Source organism: Peromyscus eremicus, chromosome 5, assembly GCF_949786415.1.
Source record: "Peromyscus eremicus chromosome 5, PerEre_H2_v1, whole genome shotgun sequence".
Taxonomy (NCBI): domain Eukaryota; kingdom Metazoa; phylum Chordata; class Mammalia; order Rodentia; family Cricetidae; genus Peromyscus; species Peromyscus eremicus.
In genome coordinates this window covers 5,552,821-5,570,810 of record NC_081420.1, presented here as the reverse complement: position 1 = coordinate 5,570,810, position 17,990 = coordinate 5,552,821, and the positions used below count along the sequence as shown (strand labels likewise).

Sequence of the window (17,990 nt, the reverse complement as noted above, 5' to 3'; positions counted from 1 at the left end):
ACATTGCCTAGTAATTTGACAAAAGCAAATAGAAAAGTCTGGAGAAAGAATAACTAATGCATGATTTGTAAATCAAGTCCATAGGTATTTTCTTTGTCTGTGAAACAGATACCAGGCTAACAACAAAATGGTTTCTCCTTAAGATTTAGGGTTTTAAAAAAGTAACTCTTTCAGCTGCCAGTGTCCAGAGCTATCCACCCGAAATACACCTCTGTAAAGCAGTTTATGCATTAACATGCTCTTTGTTCACCCAGATGCTGCATTACAAAGCTTCATCACTGAGACCTACCTGTAATCTATTCACTTTCTGTGCTTCTTTCAAAGTTACAGTGTGTCCTTTGTTCTCCTGCACCATCAGCTGCACTTGACTCCTGAGCTCCTCCATCTCCAGCTCCTTCTGAGTGAACAGCACTTGATCAGCAGCCAGGGCACACTGGGGGGGGGGGGGGGGGGGCAGAAGGCAGAGCTCAGAACTGCTCAGAGAACTACACAGTGATATAAAATCCAGAACGGCTGCTTGACGGTGTCATTTAGTGTTGGTTTTTCTTTTTTAATTGGTTTCTCAAGACAGGGTTTCTCTGTGTAGCTTTTGGAGCCTGTCCTGGAACTCACTCTGTAGACCAGGCTGGCCTCGAACTCACAGAGATCTACCTGCCTCTGCCTCCCGTGTGCTGGGATTAAAGGCATATGCCACCACCACCCGGCTCATTTAGTGTTTTCTTATCCTCTTCCTTTCACTTCTCCTAGATTCTTTTTGAGAAAGGCAGAAATAGAGGGACTTATCACTGTGACTCTCTGAGAATTACCACGAAAACAAGATTTTCTTGATGATTTTTTCCCTTATCTAGGTTCTAGAGTGTGATCAATAAGATTTTTGTAACTTTGCTAGAGTTGTCATGAGATTTTAATATGGGGTTTTTTTAAAAAGATTTATTTATTTATTATGTATACAGTGAGTGTTCTGTCTGCAGGCCAGAAGAGGGAGCCAGATCTCATTGTAGATGGTTGTGAGCCACCATGTAGTTGCTGGGAATTGAACTCAGGACCTCTGGAAGAACAGCTCTTAACCAGTGCTCTTAACCTCTGAGCCATCTCTCCAGCCCTTAATATGGGTTTTTAATAATCAAAGCTCTCATATTTTCCTATAAGACCTATAAGATATAAAAACTCATTTGGGCATTTAAATAAAGTTTCCTTGTGGATTTTTAATACTTTTACTAGCAAGAGACAGATTCTAAAGCCTGGAAGTAAAATTTAATGTCTTTATTTCTTGTTTGTGACTACTTTTGTTAGGTTTAACATACATTTAAGATATATAGTAAACAATTTTTAAACTAAATAAGCACAAAGAAATCTGTCAGCCAGGCTGGTTTTAAAAGGTGGATGTGTCTTTAAGGTTTTTGAATAAAGGCTTAACTGAGGGAAAAGCCACAGTAAATGTTAATGGTACCCTTCTACAGGAACAAAAATGAGGAAGCATGTAGAACACCAGCACTCATCTGTTCTCCTGACAGCAGGAGCAACATGACCAGTAGCCCTCTGCTCCTGCCATCATGGTAGCCCTGCATGGCGGACTGGACCCTCCAAACTGTGAGCCAAAGTGAATCCTCCTCTCTTCAGGCTGCTTCTCTCAGGTATTCTGTCACAGCAACAAGAAAATTAACTGACAGAAAAACATGGCTACTAACAAGGGGGGCTATTGCTGTGATGAACCTCATAACATGACCTGGTGTGCCAGAAGACTAAGAAAGAGTTTGGAAAACTAAAGTAGAAAACCCTAGAATGCTATACTTGGAGTTTAATGGGCCATTCTGGCAGCAGTTTGGTAGACCAGAACACCAAAAGAAATGTGGACAGTGGCGACTCAGTTCATGAGGCTTCAGAGGGAAACAAGGACTCTAATGGGAACTGTTACAGTTGACAAAGACTTTAGGCTGCAGTCTGTCTGAATTCAAAGCATTCTGGACTAATTTGTTTGGTGAAGAAAACTTCAAAACAGGATAGCATTCAGGCTACGGCATAGTTACTACTCACTCCTCTTACCCAGATCTATAGTGCGAGAGAAAGCAGTAAGCAAAGCATACACTTGTCGGAAAAATGTACCGTCTGGTAGGAAAAGAAATGGGTTGAAAGCTATTGATGAGTTGGCTGGGCAATAGGAAATGTGCCTTGATGGCAAGAGTCTACCTAAGAAAGGCTCCATCTTGTAAGAATGAAAATTTATTTGAAAGAAGAAAGCCTGAATTGGCCTTGCTGTTGAAGGGGTTCTCTTCTAAAAACAACTGCCTAGTAAAGTGTCTCATTGAAAGGTGGACACGACTGCAGTACAAAGGAGCCAGGCCCCAACACCATCTAATAGCAGAACTTGGCAGCATTATCCAGGAGATAGTGATTATGTAGGCGTGACAGATGCAAGAGTGTGGAGGTCACGGAGGCTAGTCAATGTATTGCAATGTAGAATTCCCTGCAAGGAATCCCTGAGAGGCCAATGGGTAAAGCTGTGAGGGCAATGCCTAAGTTATAATGGAACCCCAGGGTATTGGAGATGCCAGGACCATGGCACACTGATTAAGGAAAGTTATAGAGAAGCAGTAGGACAAGCCTAAGAGAGAGAATATCTGTACTGAAGCAGCAGAGCTGGAGATATGTGGCTATTCAAGCCCTTTGTAGCCCAGATGATACATCACAAGCCCCAGATGCTGGACATGAAGATGCAAGATTTGGTGTTTTCCTTGCTAGGTTTCAGTCCTGCTTTGGTCCCACTTCCTTGCTAGTCCGTTTCTCCCTTCTACATCGCACGTGTTTATTTGGTGCCGTTGCACACTGACATTCTAGGGCCCAAAGTTAAGGAATCTGAGTCTCAGAAGATCCTTTAGACTTTAGAGCAATCTTAGGACTGTTAGACTATGGGGATATTTAGAGATTAACTAAATGCGTTTTGTATTATGAGATGAAAATGAGACCTAGAGACAGGGATGGGATGTTATGACCTAAAACAATGGATGTCAAGTTGATAAGGGATGGAATTGTGATGGGCAATCTTCATTGTCAACGACTAAATTTATAATCACTTGGAAACATACAACTGCAGGTGTGTCTATGAGGATATTATAAAATGTTTTAGCTGAAGAAGGAAGACCCATCCCAGAATGAATAAAAAACCCAAAGTGAGTATGGCACCAGCATTCACTTCTCTACCTGACCAGCAGCCCCCCTGTTCCTGCTGTCATGCCTGTCCTGCCATGATGGACTAGACTTTCAAACTGTGACCCAAAAGAAAACTTCACCTTTAAAAGTTGCTTTTGGCACATATTCTGTCACAGTAACAAAAAGTAACTATTATATTGTGGTGATACTTTGTGCTTTAACAAATAAAGCTTGCCTTGAGATCAGAGTGTGGAGCTAAGCCAATAGAGGCCAGGCAGTGGTGGCACACATCTTTAATCCCAGCACTTAGGAGAAGGAAACAGGAAGTGATACGGCTAGGAGGAAAGAGGAAGTGACAGGTGGGGTGGAGCTCAGCCCTTTCAGGCTGAGGATTCCAAGAAGTATTTCTAATGGTTGGCTGCTCTGCTTCTCTGATCTTTCAGCTTTCATCCTGATATCTGACTCTGGGTTTTTATTATTAAGACCAATTAGAATCTGTGCTATAATATATTTTTGTTACAAAAATATAAACTTCAAGTTTCATTAAAAAAAAATTAAGATTTTTAGAAACCACTTCCGCAACTGGGAGTGTAACAGCTCCATATAACTGCTAAAGACTCTGCTAGTGAGATCACCGGTGACATTAAGAAATTTAAAATAAAAATGTTTAAACACTTGGAATATCTGTAACACTAAATTCTTTTCCAAATGACCACTGTATAATCATTAAAATCATAAGCAGAAAAAAGATTCACTCAAAGGTCAAGATAGAGACCAGTAGGTTTTGGTTTATAAATCATAATATAACAAAATAATTTCAAATCACTCTTTGCAAGTCAATAGATAATTTTCACTTATTAAGTTTTGGTGTAATATCAAAAAATGTCCACAATTATCTCAAAAGTTATTGAAATACTTATCCCTGCCAATTATAAATCTACATAAAGATATATTTTCTGGGGTTGGGGATTTAGTTCAGTGGTAGAGCGCTTGCGGCCCTGGGTTCGGTCCTCAGCTCTGAAAAAAAGATATATTTTCCTTATAACTTTGACAAGATCTTGCTAAATCATAAGAAAATACAAGTATCTTCTACTAAGTCACATACCAAAGACATTTACCAAAATGTAAATGGTTCTACTAAGTTGTTCCCAAGTGCTGGAGATCAAACCAAGGGCTTTCCAAGTTACAGGCAAGTGCTCTACCACTAAGCCACAGAGTCCATGTTTTCAAAGGTTTATGGGGAAGTTACAAACTTTAAAAGTGAAAACAAACTCTGAATTTAAAAAGTTCAAGAAGAGCTTTTTTGTTTATTTTCAGACAAGGCTCAATTGGTAGCCCCAGAAGACTTTTCCACCTCTAGATCCTCCTGCTTCAACCTCCTGGGTACTGGGACTACAGGCATGTGCCACATGTACAGCTTGAAATGGCTTCTTCCTAGTACATGTAAAGAGGTATTTTGCTGAAATCTATAACTAAAAAGACTGTTTTTAATTGTTTTCCAGCTTAAACAAACAAACCAACAAAAAACAGTGGGCATGGTGGCACATGCCTGTAATCCTAGGACTTGGGAGATGGAGGCAGGAGGATCCATCCTTAGCTACATATAGAGTCCAAGGCTATCTCACACTACTGGAGATACTTCCTTGGAAAAAAGAAAAATAGGGTTAGAGAGAGACGGCTCAATGGTTTAAGAACACTGGCTGCTCTTCTACAGGACATGGGTTCAATACCCAGAACCCAGGCAGCCCAGAACTGTTTGTAACTCCAGTTCTAGGAGATCTGATGCTCTCTTCTGGCCTCTTTGGGCATCAGGCAAGCAAACAGCAATACCATGGAAGTTGGTCTTGGTGTTACTTAAGGAACAACTGAAGGCCCCCTTCACTGGAATTTGCTTGCAAACTCCACAAAAGCAGAACTGAATTTTACCTTGTTCTCTACTAGCTCCTGCACATAATCTTTAGTGAAAAAAAAGTGGGAGTGAGATGATTCAGTGGGTAAAGGTGCCTGTCACTAAGCCTGATGACATGAGTTCAAACCCTGGGACCTACATGGTGGAAGGAGAAAACTGATTCCTGCAAATTTTCCTCTAACCTCTATATATGCAATGTGTTACACACACATACACACACACACACACACACACACACACACACAAACACACAAACACACACACACACACAAATAAATTTAATTTTTTAAATGTGAGGAGGTAATTTTGAGCTAAATATATATGCACACAATATGTATACATGCACACACCCACTGTTTAAAAATCAAGTATGTAGACAGATATGGTAGCACATACCTTGCCTTTAATCACAGCACTCATGAGGCAGAGGCAGGCACATCTTTGTGAGTTCAAGGCCAGCCTGGTCTACAGAGTGAGTTCTAGGGAGCCAGGACTACAGAGAGAAACACTGTCTCAAAAAAAATGTATAATCCAGACTCAAGGATAAAGTATTTTCTTCTTTCAAGAACCATAGTGGGCACTCTAGGGATATAATTAAATTGGTAGAGTGATTGCCTAGCATGCATAAAACTCTGAGTTTGATTTCCAGCAATGAAACTAAGTGTGGTTGACATACTCCTATAATCTCAGCACTTTGAGGTAGAGGAAGAAAGATTGGAAGTTCAAGGCCATCCTTGGCTAACAAGTTGAAAGCCAACCTGGGAAATCCTGTCTAAAAACCAAAAAGAACCACAGACCCAATAAGCCAGACATGGTGACTCACACCTGAAATTCCAACACCTGGGAGACTGTGGCAGAAGATTACTCCAAGTTTCAGAAAAGACTAGAATATCAGGGGAGTTTCTGGCAAGTCTAGGCTATCGTACGAGACTGTCTCAAAGAAAAAGAATCAAGAAAGGACTGAGGGTGTAGCTTAGCGATACAGTGAGTGCCTAACATGTTCAAGGCCCTAGGTTTAAGCTCGCAAATACACACACCCAAAGAAGGGAAACTCAGTGCAACATAACTTAATTTTGTTTCTAAAAATGTTTCTTTGATCCTCTAAATTGCTATAGAAGTTCAAAGGTTCTATTTAACAACACAGTACCTTAAAATGTTCTCTGCTCACATCGCAGGAGAGCGAAAAGAAACTAATAAAGAATAAATTCAAGGAAGAACAGGAAATGAGATGGAGAGATGTCAAGGAAGAAAGGCGAGTGAGACTTTTATATAATTCTTTCCTTTTTTTTTTTTTTTTAAAGACAGGATCTCACTATGCGCCCTGGCCAGCCTAGACTTGCCGTATAGACCAGGATGGTATAGATCTCACAGAGGTCCAGCTGCTTCTGCCTCCCCAGTGGTGGGATTAAAGAAGTCTACCAATACGCCCAGCTAATTTTTAAGTAATACTTAAAAAAGAAAAACACCCCCAAAAATTGTCCTCTGACTTCCACAAATATACGCTTGCATTCCTTACATACCATCTACACAGTAACAAAATAAAATAAAATAAATTTAGAACTTCTGAAATTCCAAAATGACTTTTAGGACTTACTTGTCCAAATAAATGGAGTACTTAAGCAAGTGCTGTCTATGATCCAGGTGTGAGAGTTCACACCTATAACCCCAGCACTTAGGAAGCAGTTCCTGAGTTCAAGGCCAGCCTGGATAATTGAATAAGACTTTATTTAAAAGAAGATAAAATAGATCTGGCATTGTATCTCAGAAAGGAGAGTACTTTGCTAGCATATACAAGGCTGTGTGTTCAATCCCCATTACCACCAGAGTAGGGAGGGGCACTCTATTAGTCAGGTGGGGTCACACACTCCTATTGTCCCGGAACACAAGAAACAAGGGAAGAAAGAGACCCAGCCAGCCTGGCTGGTCTACATACTGAGTTCCAGCCAGGGCTACAGAGCAAGACACCATCTCAAAACACACATTAATGAATAAAGTAATGTCTAAGTACCTGGTATTTCTTAAGTTCTCTCTTCAGCTGGAGAACTGTCACATGCTGGGGTCCTTCCTCCAGGTTCCCAATGCCCTGGTGTCCTGGGAATGGGGCGAGGACAGCCTTCCTGACTTCCTGAGTCCTGCTAAACCACTCCTGTAGCTTGTGCTGTTGTTTCTGGTTTAGCCTGACAGCATCTTTTAAGTCCACCAGGAAGGTGAATGCTTGCTCTATGCAGTCCTGGTAGCCCAGACATTCCTCCTGGAGCTGAGATACCTGTTCCTCTAGAGAATGGATCCGATTCTGGTCAGGAATACCTTCTGAAGGGGTCTGGCTAGTTTGGCTGATACTGGCCTGATGGCTCTGCAGAGCTTCTCGAAGCAACTTAATCTCAAATTCCATCTCATCCATTCGGTCTGACTCAGGGCTGAAATTTAAAGTGGGTTTGTTTCTAATGTTCCGTGCTCTGTTGGCATATTTGAGAGAATTTAAGGACTCGTCAAAATCTGAGGAGGATGGGCTGACGCACGTGATCATGACAGTCTTAGCACTGCCTCCCAGGGAATCCTTCAGAAGCCGGGTAATTTTAGCATCCCTATATGGAATATGAGAGCTCTTCCTGCGTGGGTCCCCAAGGGCACTTATTACGTTTCCTAAAGCAAGCAGCCCACTGTTGATTTGAATGGACTCTTTGAATCGTTCACCAGTGTTCCCCGTTTTGGTCACTCTTTCTGATCCAGCCAAATCCACAAAATGGAATTTGGAGACAATATGCCGATGTGAATACCACTCTCCATCTTCAGCTGCCTCTGTATTTTTCTCAACTTGGCAAATGCTTATTGTAAAAATTGCATGGGATCTACTGGAGTGCTCATTCATCTGGGTGGTGCTGGTGTGCCTGGCCGCATTCCCTACCTCCAGAAGACTCATCACTTCATCCACGCTCTCTACTTGGCATTCCTTGGCCCCAACAATCACTTAAAACAAAAAGTTTTAAAAACCATGTTTTCATCAAAATCCAGTACAATTAAATTAATCACACAACCGCTGCCCTTTGCTAAGCAACCCCAAAAGATAGTCCCTTAAAAGAAGCAGTAATGTTTCAGACTAGCATGATTCAAATGTTTCAAATACTAGCATCATTAAATAATTTCAGCAAAGCTCCAGGAGGAACAGTTTTAAGAAATAGTATTGTTTAAACTCTAAAAGATGTATTTTATTCATTAAGATCCAATTGTTGCTTCTGGTCAAACATCATACTTAATTCTATAAAATGACTGACAATCAAAACCTCTGGAGCTGGGGTTATATAGCTCAGTAGGAGAGTATGTACAAAGAGCATTTGAGGCCCTGGGTTCAAGTTCTCAAATCAAAAAAAAAAGAGACAAACAGAGAGAATACTTTGTTTCAATACTTTGATTGTAATTATTACAAGAACATAGGAGCCATGCCTGGTGGCACAAATCTGTGACCCCCATCTACTCATGAGGCTGAGGCAGAAGAATTAAAGTTCAAAACCAGTCTGGGAAATCGTGAGTTCAAGGCCAGCATAGGTGAATTATAATGAGACTCTGTCCCAAAATCTTTTAAATTTAAATATGAAAAGAGAAGGCTGGTGGCACAGCACTTTCCTAGCTGGATGACTTCCAGCATGGCAAAGCAAGTATATGAATAAAAAGTAAAAGCAAATTCATTGTGCATACATTTTTTTTTTTTTTTTGGTTTTTTGAGACAAGGTTTCTCTGTGTAGCTTTGCGCCTTTCCTAGAACTCACTTGGTAGCCCAGGCTGGCCTCGAACTCACAGAGATCCGCCTGCCTCTGCCTCCCGAGTGCTGGGATTAAAGGCGTGTGCCACCACTGCCCGGCTTTTATTTTTTATTTATTTATTTTTTTTGGATGCATACATTTTTAATTCTTGGAATACTGACACATTTTTTCTGGATGACACCTGAAGGCACTCAATAATTTCACTGAGCTATTTCACCTGTATTTCCCTTGTCATCTTCTCGGATGTGAAGGTCCTTCATGGAAGTCTCCAACTCTAGAAGATCTCTTAGGTCTTCCTTATACACTTCTATATATGACACTTTGATTTTAAAGTCAATGCTAGGGTTTTCAGAGATGCTTTGAAATATCTCCTGGATAGCCCGAGGAATGATACCCTTTTGACCCTCCACAACTGATGCTGAAAATTTAGAAATAGAAAGCATATCTGAAACTTGAAATATAAGATAAACTACAATCCAAAATTTATGCTTAATATATTTTTCTTACATTTCTATTATGAAAAACTGGGTGAGCATGGTGACTCACACCTTTAATCCCAGCACTCTAGAAGCAGAGACAGCCTGGCTGGCCTACAGAGTTACAACCAGAGTTACATAGCAAGTCACAGTCTCAAAATGTATAGTAATTAATTGAATTAATGCAAGGCCAGCCTGGTCTATATAGCAAATTCAAGGCCTTCTAGGGTTAAACCATACAACCATAAAATTCAGGGGGGGAAGGGGGAGCCGGGCGGTGGTAGTGCACGCCTTTAATCCCAGCACTCCGGAGGCAGAGCCAGGCGGATCTCTGTGAGTTTGAGGCCAGCCTGGACTACCAAGTGAGTTCCAGGAAAGGTGCAAAGCTATACAGAGAAACCCTGTCTCAAAAGACAAAAAAAAAAAAAAAAAAAAAAAAAAAAGAGAGAGAGAGAGAAAGAAAATCAAGGGGGGAAAGGCTGGGGCATGATTCATCAGGTAAGAGCACTTGCTGCACAGGCACAAGTCCCTGAGGTGAGAGCTCCAGTACCCATGTAATAAGTCAGGCACAGCACAAGTACGTCTGTAACTCCAGAGGGCAGAGACAGGAGGATCACTGGGGTTTGACGGTCACCAGCCTAGCTCCAGATTCAGTGAAAGACCCTGTCTCAAGGGAATAGAGTTGAGAGTGATACACAGGCATGAAAAGATACACATGTGTGTATACATACCATGCACATATACCTATACAAAAAAAGTCAGGGCAAACATTTTGACATGTATCCCTCATGCAGAATTTATTCATTTAACAAATATGCATTTAGTATCTATTACATACAATGCAATAGTCTAGGGCTCTGGGAACAATCAATCAACAAAACAAAGAAAAAATTCTCTAATGCTGTGAGATCCTCCTGAGAAGAAAGAAGCAGTAGCAATAAAGAAAAAACTTTAGACTATATGGTCTATTAAAATCCTGGCCACACGCAGTGGTATACACCTAACATTCCACTGAGGTGCTGAGATAGGAGTATTGAGAGTTCACAGCAAACCTAGGCTATAGAGAAGGCTATCTCAAAAGTAAATTAATAAATAAGTCCAAATAAACAAAAACTGGAAGAGTGTTTGGAGGGCAAGGCAAGGAGACTGGAGTGTGACTCTGTGATTGCAATTTTAAATATGAAGGTCATGAGCAAAAACTTGATTGTGGAAGGACGCATGTTGAAGGCATTGCCTGATGTGACTGCCAGAACACAGGGAGCAAGAACAAAGCAACAGGAGATGAGGTCAGAGGGGAGGCGTACACTAGATCATGGAAGTCCTTGTAGATTACTGTACATTTGGAGTCATTCTGACTGAGGTCAGAGCCATAGGGTAGAAGAGGAACATTACTGTCTGGAATTTTACATACTATTCTCACTGCTGTCTTTTGCAGGAGATGAGTGGAGAGACCACTTCAGAGTAGGACTCTGGTAATTGAGGGATTTGGAAGATAAATATAACAGGTCCTGACATGATATCAGGATAGAATGACAGCATGTAATGTAATGAAGCTGGCTGTGACCACTAAGGACAAGAATTTTTAAAGAGAAAGGGATGGGGGGAGCAAAAACTGAGCTTGAGCATTGTAATTGTTAGTTCACATGCCAGAGCACCTACAAAGGGACTAGCAGAGTAGGAGAAAAACCAAGAATGTGGTCAGTCACCTGGAAACCAAGTGGAGGAAGTGCTAATGGGTCAGTAAGGTAAGAAATGAACTGACTACTACATTTAGCAGAGTGAATGTCATTTAGAATTATCTCAACAGGTGCAATCTCAATGACTGTAGAAGTCTGAATAGACTGAGTTTAAGAATGGGGGTGGGGAATGGAGAGATGGCTTAGCAGTTAAGAGCACTGGCTGTTCTTCTAGAGGTCCTGAGTTCAATTCCCAGCAACCACAATGTGGCTCACAACCATTTATAATAGGACCTGATGCCTTCTTTTGTTGTACAGGTATACAGTCAGTGCACTTATACATAAAATATAAATAATTTTTTAAAAAAGGAAAGAATGGGGGAGGAAAATGAACATAGTCACAGATGATAGTTTCAGGCCTTGATGCAAATTAATTTAAAAATCAATTTCAAGGAGCTGGGGACTGTAGCTCACTTGGGAGAGTGCTTGCCTAGTGTGCAGGAAGTGTGTTCTGGGTTTGAGCTCCAGCACCATATAAATCAGACACAGTGGTGTACATCTGCAACCTCAGCACCCAGGAGGTGAAGGCCAAAGGACTGGGAGTTCAAAGGATGACTACACGTTGAGTTCAAGCCAGCTGGGGTTAGAAACTGTAGCTAAAAACAAAAACTGAACAAATAACAAAAGAAAACCCTGATTCCTGAAAGTTGTCCTCTGACCTCCATTCATATGCCATGGCATGCTCCCCCAACAATAAATAAAAAAAATTAAAAGATAGTTTTTCTGTAAAGAACTATAATGGCACAGAAAATTATCCCCCAAACTGACAAACTACATAAAATTTAAATTTGTATCATACAGCAAAGGGAACAATCATTTGAGTGAACAGAGTGCAGGATTAGAAAATATCTTCCTCAACTATACAACACACCAGTATTAATATCCAGAATACACAACTTCAAAAATTAAATTCCAAAAATCATCCCATCAATAAATGAACTAATTAACGGAACAGACAGTTCTTAAAAGAAGACTGTTGGGACGGCAGTCATCATGGAAACAACAAACGCTGGCAAAGATGCAGATAACACAGAACCCTCACACGCTGATGGTGGGGTGCAAACTAGTCTAACCACTGTGGAAATCAGAAAAATGGAATGTCCTCAGAAAACAAAGCAGACCTACCATACAACTCAGCTATGCCACCTCTGTGTATTTAACCAAAAGATCCCGAGCTCACACATTCCAGAGACACTTGCGTGTGGGTGTTCACTGAAGTGTTATTTACAACAGCCAAGTAGAAGCAATCCAGGTATCCATCAATAGCACAACGGATAACGAATGTGGTTTATATACATTGTGGCGTTTTTTTCAGCAATAGAGAATAGTGAAGTTATGTCATTTTAATAGATGCAATTGGAGACATTCATACTATCATCATCTTGAAGAAGACAAGTATCATGCAGTTTCTCTTATTTGTGGGTCTAGATTTTACATAGACACATAGTATCACATATGTATAGAAGACACATAGTGGTCTGGAGGGATGGCTCAGCAAAGCACTGGCTACCCTAACAGAAGTCCTGAGTTCAACTCCCAGCAACCACACGGAGGATCTCATGCCCTCTTCTGGTATAAAGCTGTACATGCAGATAGAGCACTCATACTTAGAATAAATAAATCTTTTTTTTTAAAAAAAGACACATCACATATGCATAGAAGACAGATAGTATGACCACCCTAGATGTCTATCGACAGATAAATGTGGTACATATACAAAATGGAATTTATACAGCCATAAAAAATGAAACCATGATGCTTGCAGGAATCATATATATGCATATAAATGCACATATGTGTGGTCACAGAACTAGAAAGGGGCTCTTGAGAAGGAAGAGATCTAATAGGAGTTGGGAAATAATGTAAAGGAACATGCAACAAGGAGCAGAAATGAGAACTAGCTGAAGGAAGAAAGGGATCCGCTGGAGAGAATCGGGCATGAGAGAGGGTAGCAAGGGGGGCCAACGATGGAGAAGAAAATATAGTGACAGATGCATACAAAGACGCCTGAGGAAACCTAGGACTTTGTATGTTAACCTCAAAAATTATTTTAAAGGCTATGGCAGGGTAGGGCCTAGTGCCACATACTTGCAAACCCAACTTTGGTGAGGGCTGAAGCAGGGGAATCATACTTTCAAGGACTACTTGAGCTACAGAGTGAGTTTAAGGCCAGCATGGGCAACTGAATGACCCTTTCCCTTGAAACAAAAAAGCAAAAAGGCGGCAATGGATGTAGCTCAGTAGCACGGTGCTTAGCTAGCAAGCACAGCAACCTAGCTCTATTTCAGCACCATAGAAACCAAACAGAATTAAAATGTCAAAGTCTATGAAGGACTTAAACAGATGGCTGTACAGCAGTGTTTGCAGCATCTAGAACAGGAGACAAGCCACGGCTTATCAGCACGGCAAAGCCAAATAGAACACACCCAATAAAACAGTGCTCAGTCACAAAAAGAAACCAAGTCTTCATAATGCTATAAAATGCTAAGTGAGAGTCTGAGAATCTTACCAACATGGCCTCCTCCAATGGTGTATGTCTTCCCAGATCCAGTTTGTCCATATGCAAAAACCGTTGCGTTATAGCCCTCAATGAGTGATAACACTAGGGGCTTTATGCATATATTATAAACTTCATCTTGAGTGGAATTTTTGCCAAAAACAAAATCAAAAGTAAAAACTCTATCTCTCCCAATGATAATCTGCTGGGTGTTTGGAATATCCCTCACACAAACTTGATGATTATGAAGAACTTCTTTGCAAAGCAGAGGTCTAATTCTTACAGCGACTTTTACTGGTATTTCTTCCATTGCAGCTTGGATTTTACTGAATAGATTATCTACTTAATGTTCAGTAACAGTGTGAGAAACATCCATTTTATGTAAGATCAGAACTCCTGTATATTAAAATAAAAGATACAATTTAATTACTGGCTCCATTTATGCAAATAAAACCACACATTTTAAAGCAAAATCCTTTAGAATGGATTCTTTACCAGTACAAATTAAATTACAAAGAGTTGATCTGTCTTGTAAAGTGCTTAATTTAATAATTAAACAATTCAGCATTTAGGTTTGCTTCAAAATAGTTGAGGGGACTTGGGACACTGAATTGGTTAATTATAAAGTTAAGGAGTAAATATAAAGGATTCTATTGTATATTTATACAGTGGTAATGTTTTCTAGTTCACTAATATAAACAGTGAATAATGTCTAACAGAATTAGAAAATTCAGGCAAAAAAAAAACCTGAGGAGTTCTAAAAATGTTAAAAGCAAATATCTGGGAAGTCAGTAAAATGGTTCAGTGGTTAAGAGAACTTACTGCTCTTCTAGAAGACCTGATTCAGTTCCCAGCACATACATCAGGCAACTCACAACTGCCTACAACTCCAGTTCCTGCACACACATGGTACACATAAACTCATGCAGGCACACATATATACATATAAATAAATAGATAGATAGATTTAGATAGATAGGTAGATAGATAGATAGATAGATAGATAAATTTTAGCCCGGTGGCGGTGACACACCACCAGTACTTGAAAGGCAGAGGCAAGCAGATCTCCAAGTTCAAGCCCAACCTGGTCTACAGAGTGAGTTCCAAGACAGTCAGGGCCACACAGAGAAACCCTGTCTCGAAAAACCAAAGTAAGTAAATAAATTTTATAAATTATTTGTATTATATTTGAAGGTATTGAGAAATGGCATTTCATCTCATGAACATCAGAATTAAACCATGAAAGCAGTTTTAAGGGTTTCTGTATCAGTATAATTAAAATAATTAGTTCAAAAGCAATCAAAACTATAGGCTATAGTGATAGCTCAGCAGGTAAGCACTTGCCACACAAGCCTTGAGACACATGGAAAGGTGGAAAGAGAAAACAACTCCACTAAGTTGTCCTCTGACTTCCACTCATGTTCCATGACTCACTCCCCAACCCCAACACACACAATGAATTTAACTTTGAAAAATCCTAACAAATAGGAAAACGGGTCTTCCTATCTCTAAACACTGTCTTAGTTTCTTTTCCTGTGCTGTGATTTAAACATCCCATTGACAGCAACTTAAAGGTGCAGTCTATCATGGCAGGGAAGCCTAGACAGCAGCTTGAAGAAACTGATCACGTTATAGCCATAGCCAGAAAAGAGCAATTAATGCATGCTAGTGCTCAGCTTGCCTTCTACATTTTATATAGGCCAGGGTTCCCTTCCCAGGAAATAGTCCTTCCCAAAATTAAGATGGGTCTCCCAGGACAGCAAAATGTTTCAGTTTGTAAAGGTACTTGCCACCAAGCCTGACAACCTGAGTTTGATCCCTGAACCCACATGGGAAAGAACAGGCTTCCACAGATGTCCTCTGATCATCATGAACACGTGTACACACACACACACACACACACACACACACACACACACACACACAGAGTCTTCCTACATCAACTAACATATGATAATCTCCTACAGGCATGCCCAGATGCTGGGACTGCACCATGGTCACACATATTTAGCCCTAGAATAAACTATTTCTTATTCCTTTTTGAAGTGACAACTTTTTTATAACAGTTTCTGATGCCTTAATATGGGGGCCCAAGAATGATCTGCTTTCACAGGAGGAGCCACCGGGACTGGCCCTCGGTACCTCTTATGCCCAATGTTCAGGCAGTGCCTCCTCACACGTGTGTCAGTGAGTTTTTTCCGGGGCTCAGCCCTCCCTTGGTTTGGACAGTGGTGCGCTGGTTTATTCTGAATTGGCTGTTTGGATCCTGTTTTGTTTGGACATCTCTTTTGGTTTCCAGAGCGCTCGTTTTAGGAGTATGAGGGAAAGTAGCCAGTCTGGATTGGGGCATATTCTTTGTAAAAGTGGGTCTTAAGATTATCACCAACCTAGAAGACCACTGGACAACAATGGCATCTTGTGAACGACTTGGTATGGAAATACTATTTTGGTTTTATACAGGTTCTCACTCTGCAGCCAAGGCTGGTTTGGAACTCAGGGCAATCCTGCTGCCCCCACCTCCCCAGCACTAGCATTAGAGGTGTGAGCTACCACAGCTAACAGCTATGGAAATGTTAACCATGAAAATTAACGTTCACTAGTCCTTAAAAAAAAAAGCTAGCAACAGTAACAATGAATGCCCAAGAGGATCACAACAGAAACCTTGTATGTGACACTACTAAAAACTCAGGTCCCTTGGGCTTCAACACCCCAGAGTCAACAAACTATCTTTAGTGGGGTGGGGTGGGGTGCGGTGGATAACACATAGCTTGGCAGTTTTAATAATTCTCATCAAATCAACAACAACAAAAAAGCAACACTCATATGTATGGTAAACCCTTATATTCTAAAGCACTCTAAGAAATTCAGGGATGCAGTCTTTGATGATTCTTCCAACAGCCATCATACAGATTAGATCACTTTTTTAAAAAATAGGTCATCTCAGTAAGGCAAAAGCCAAGGTCTGGGCCGGTGCAATGGCTCAGCGGGCAAAGGCAGTTGCGGCCACATGCCTGACAACCTGAATTCGATCTCTGGAACCCACATAGCAGAAGTAAAGAACTTACAATTTTAAGTTGTCTTCTGACCTCCATATGCTCACATTCACACACACACACACACACACACACACACACACACACACACACACAAGGTTATGGTCTATGTTAAGCTTAACCCAACTTCTTTCGATGAAACTGCTAATTAAAAAAAATACCAGTTGTATTTTTCAACTGTGCAGTGGTGGCGCATGCCTTTAATCCCTGCACTCGGGAGGCAGTGGCAGAAGGATCTCCAAGTTAGAGGCCAGCCTGGTCTAGAGAGTGAATTCCAGGACAGCCAGAAAAGCAATCCTGTCTCGAAAAAAACAAAAAACAAATAAACGAAATACAAACTGTAATTGCAGTATTTTCACCTCACTGGTTTTTGTGACGGCAATGTTGACATAAGCAGTGTGGCCATATGCTGTTGCAGTCACCTACTGCAATCATAAGAAAAGTGATACATAAATATATGGCTCATAAAAAAAAATCAGTCAAGTTTTTTAAAGCTTGCATGCAACAGTTATTTTTCAGCTTCAGTTTGGTCCTCGGAAACCTATTAAAAGACAAACAAACAGCAGGAAACCTAATTGGCTGGTAATATTTAGGGACACCCACTGGATTTTTGAACTGTGCAAGGTAAGTACTGGGCCTCGTGCCTTGTCATTTGCCAGGAATAGGGTCTTCAAATACCGGCTTCTCCGGACGTGGCGGGAGTGTAGAAGTTGTGGACTGCGGGTTCCAGCAGGTGACGAAGCTCGCAGCATCTCACGACGGCATAAAGGAGCCTGAGCGTGAGCGGGGAACAGCCCCGGGCCGGTGGCGGACACCGGCGGCGCCGCACCGAGGCTTCCCTCGCGAGGGCAGGGCACACCGCGGCGCCCACCTCACGCCGCAGCCGCGCGCGCCCCGCCGCCCTCCGGCCCGCGCCCTGGCCCCGCGGCTACCTCAGGACCCCGCTCCGTCCGCCGCTCGCCCGCCGTGTTCGCGATTTTCAGCGGGACAGCCGCAGGCCGGCGCCGCCAGCTTCGCGCCCGTCGGCCCGCCGCACACCGTCCGGCTCGGGACAGCCCAGGTCTTCGCAGGCCCCGGCCTCACAGAGCGGCCTTTCTCCGCCCCGCCGCGCCCACGTCTTTTGTTGTCAACAGTTCTCCCGGCAACGGCGCAGCACGCCTCCCGCCGGCCCTCCGCACCGCGACCCCGCCCCCCGCTGGCTCCGCCCCAAGATGTCCCCGCCCTAGGTAGGCCAGGTTCACGCAAAACCCGCCCACAAGGCCCCGCCCACAAAAGGCCCCGCCCACAAAGGTCTCCCTCTGAGGAGTCCCCGGCTTGGCTCTGCCCAGGAGCCTTCTCCGAGCATCCCAGTAAACACACAGATGTGAGCCAGGTTTGAAAATGAATAAACTGGATTCCACGTTGAGTTTCAGTA

General features: G+C 41.9%; 1 protein-coding gene across 8 annotated transcripts in view; it reads right to left on the bottom strand.

Moving 5' to 3' along the window:
- Kif27 (kinesin family member 27) overlaps nucleotides 1-17,741 on the bottom strand; it is a 103,530-nt gene extending 85,789 nt beyond the window's left edge. For 2 of the 8 annotated variants that reach the window (XM_059262808.1, XM_059262815.1), the window contains exons 1-5: nucleotides 17,180-17,396; nucleotides 13,536-13,919; nucleotides 9,032-9,232; nucleotides 7,065-8,023; nucleotides 290-433 (exon numbers count right to left, since the gene is read on the bottom strand). In XM_059262808.1, the coding sequence (XP_059118791.1) occupies nucleotides 290-433; nucleotides 7,065-8,023; nucleotides 9,032-9,232; nucleotides 13,536-13,833 (1,602 nt within the window). In that variant the 5' untranslated portion in view covers nucleotides 13,834-13,919; nucleotides 17,180-17,396. Of the gene's footprint in view, nucleotides 1-289; nucleotides 434-7,064; nucleotides 8,024-9,031; nucleotides 9,233-13,535; nucleotides 13,920-17,179; nucleotides 17,397-17,508 lie in introns of those variants that run through there. The other 6 variants (XM_059262809.1, XM_059262812.1, XM_059262810.1 and 3 more) reach the window with 6 other exon arrangements.
- Nucleotides 17,742-17,990: the final 249 nt, after the last annotated feature.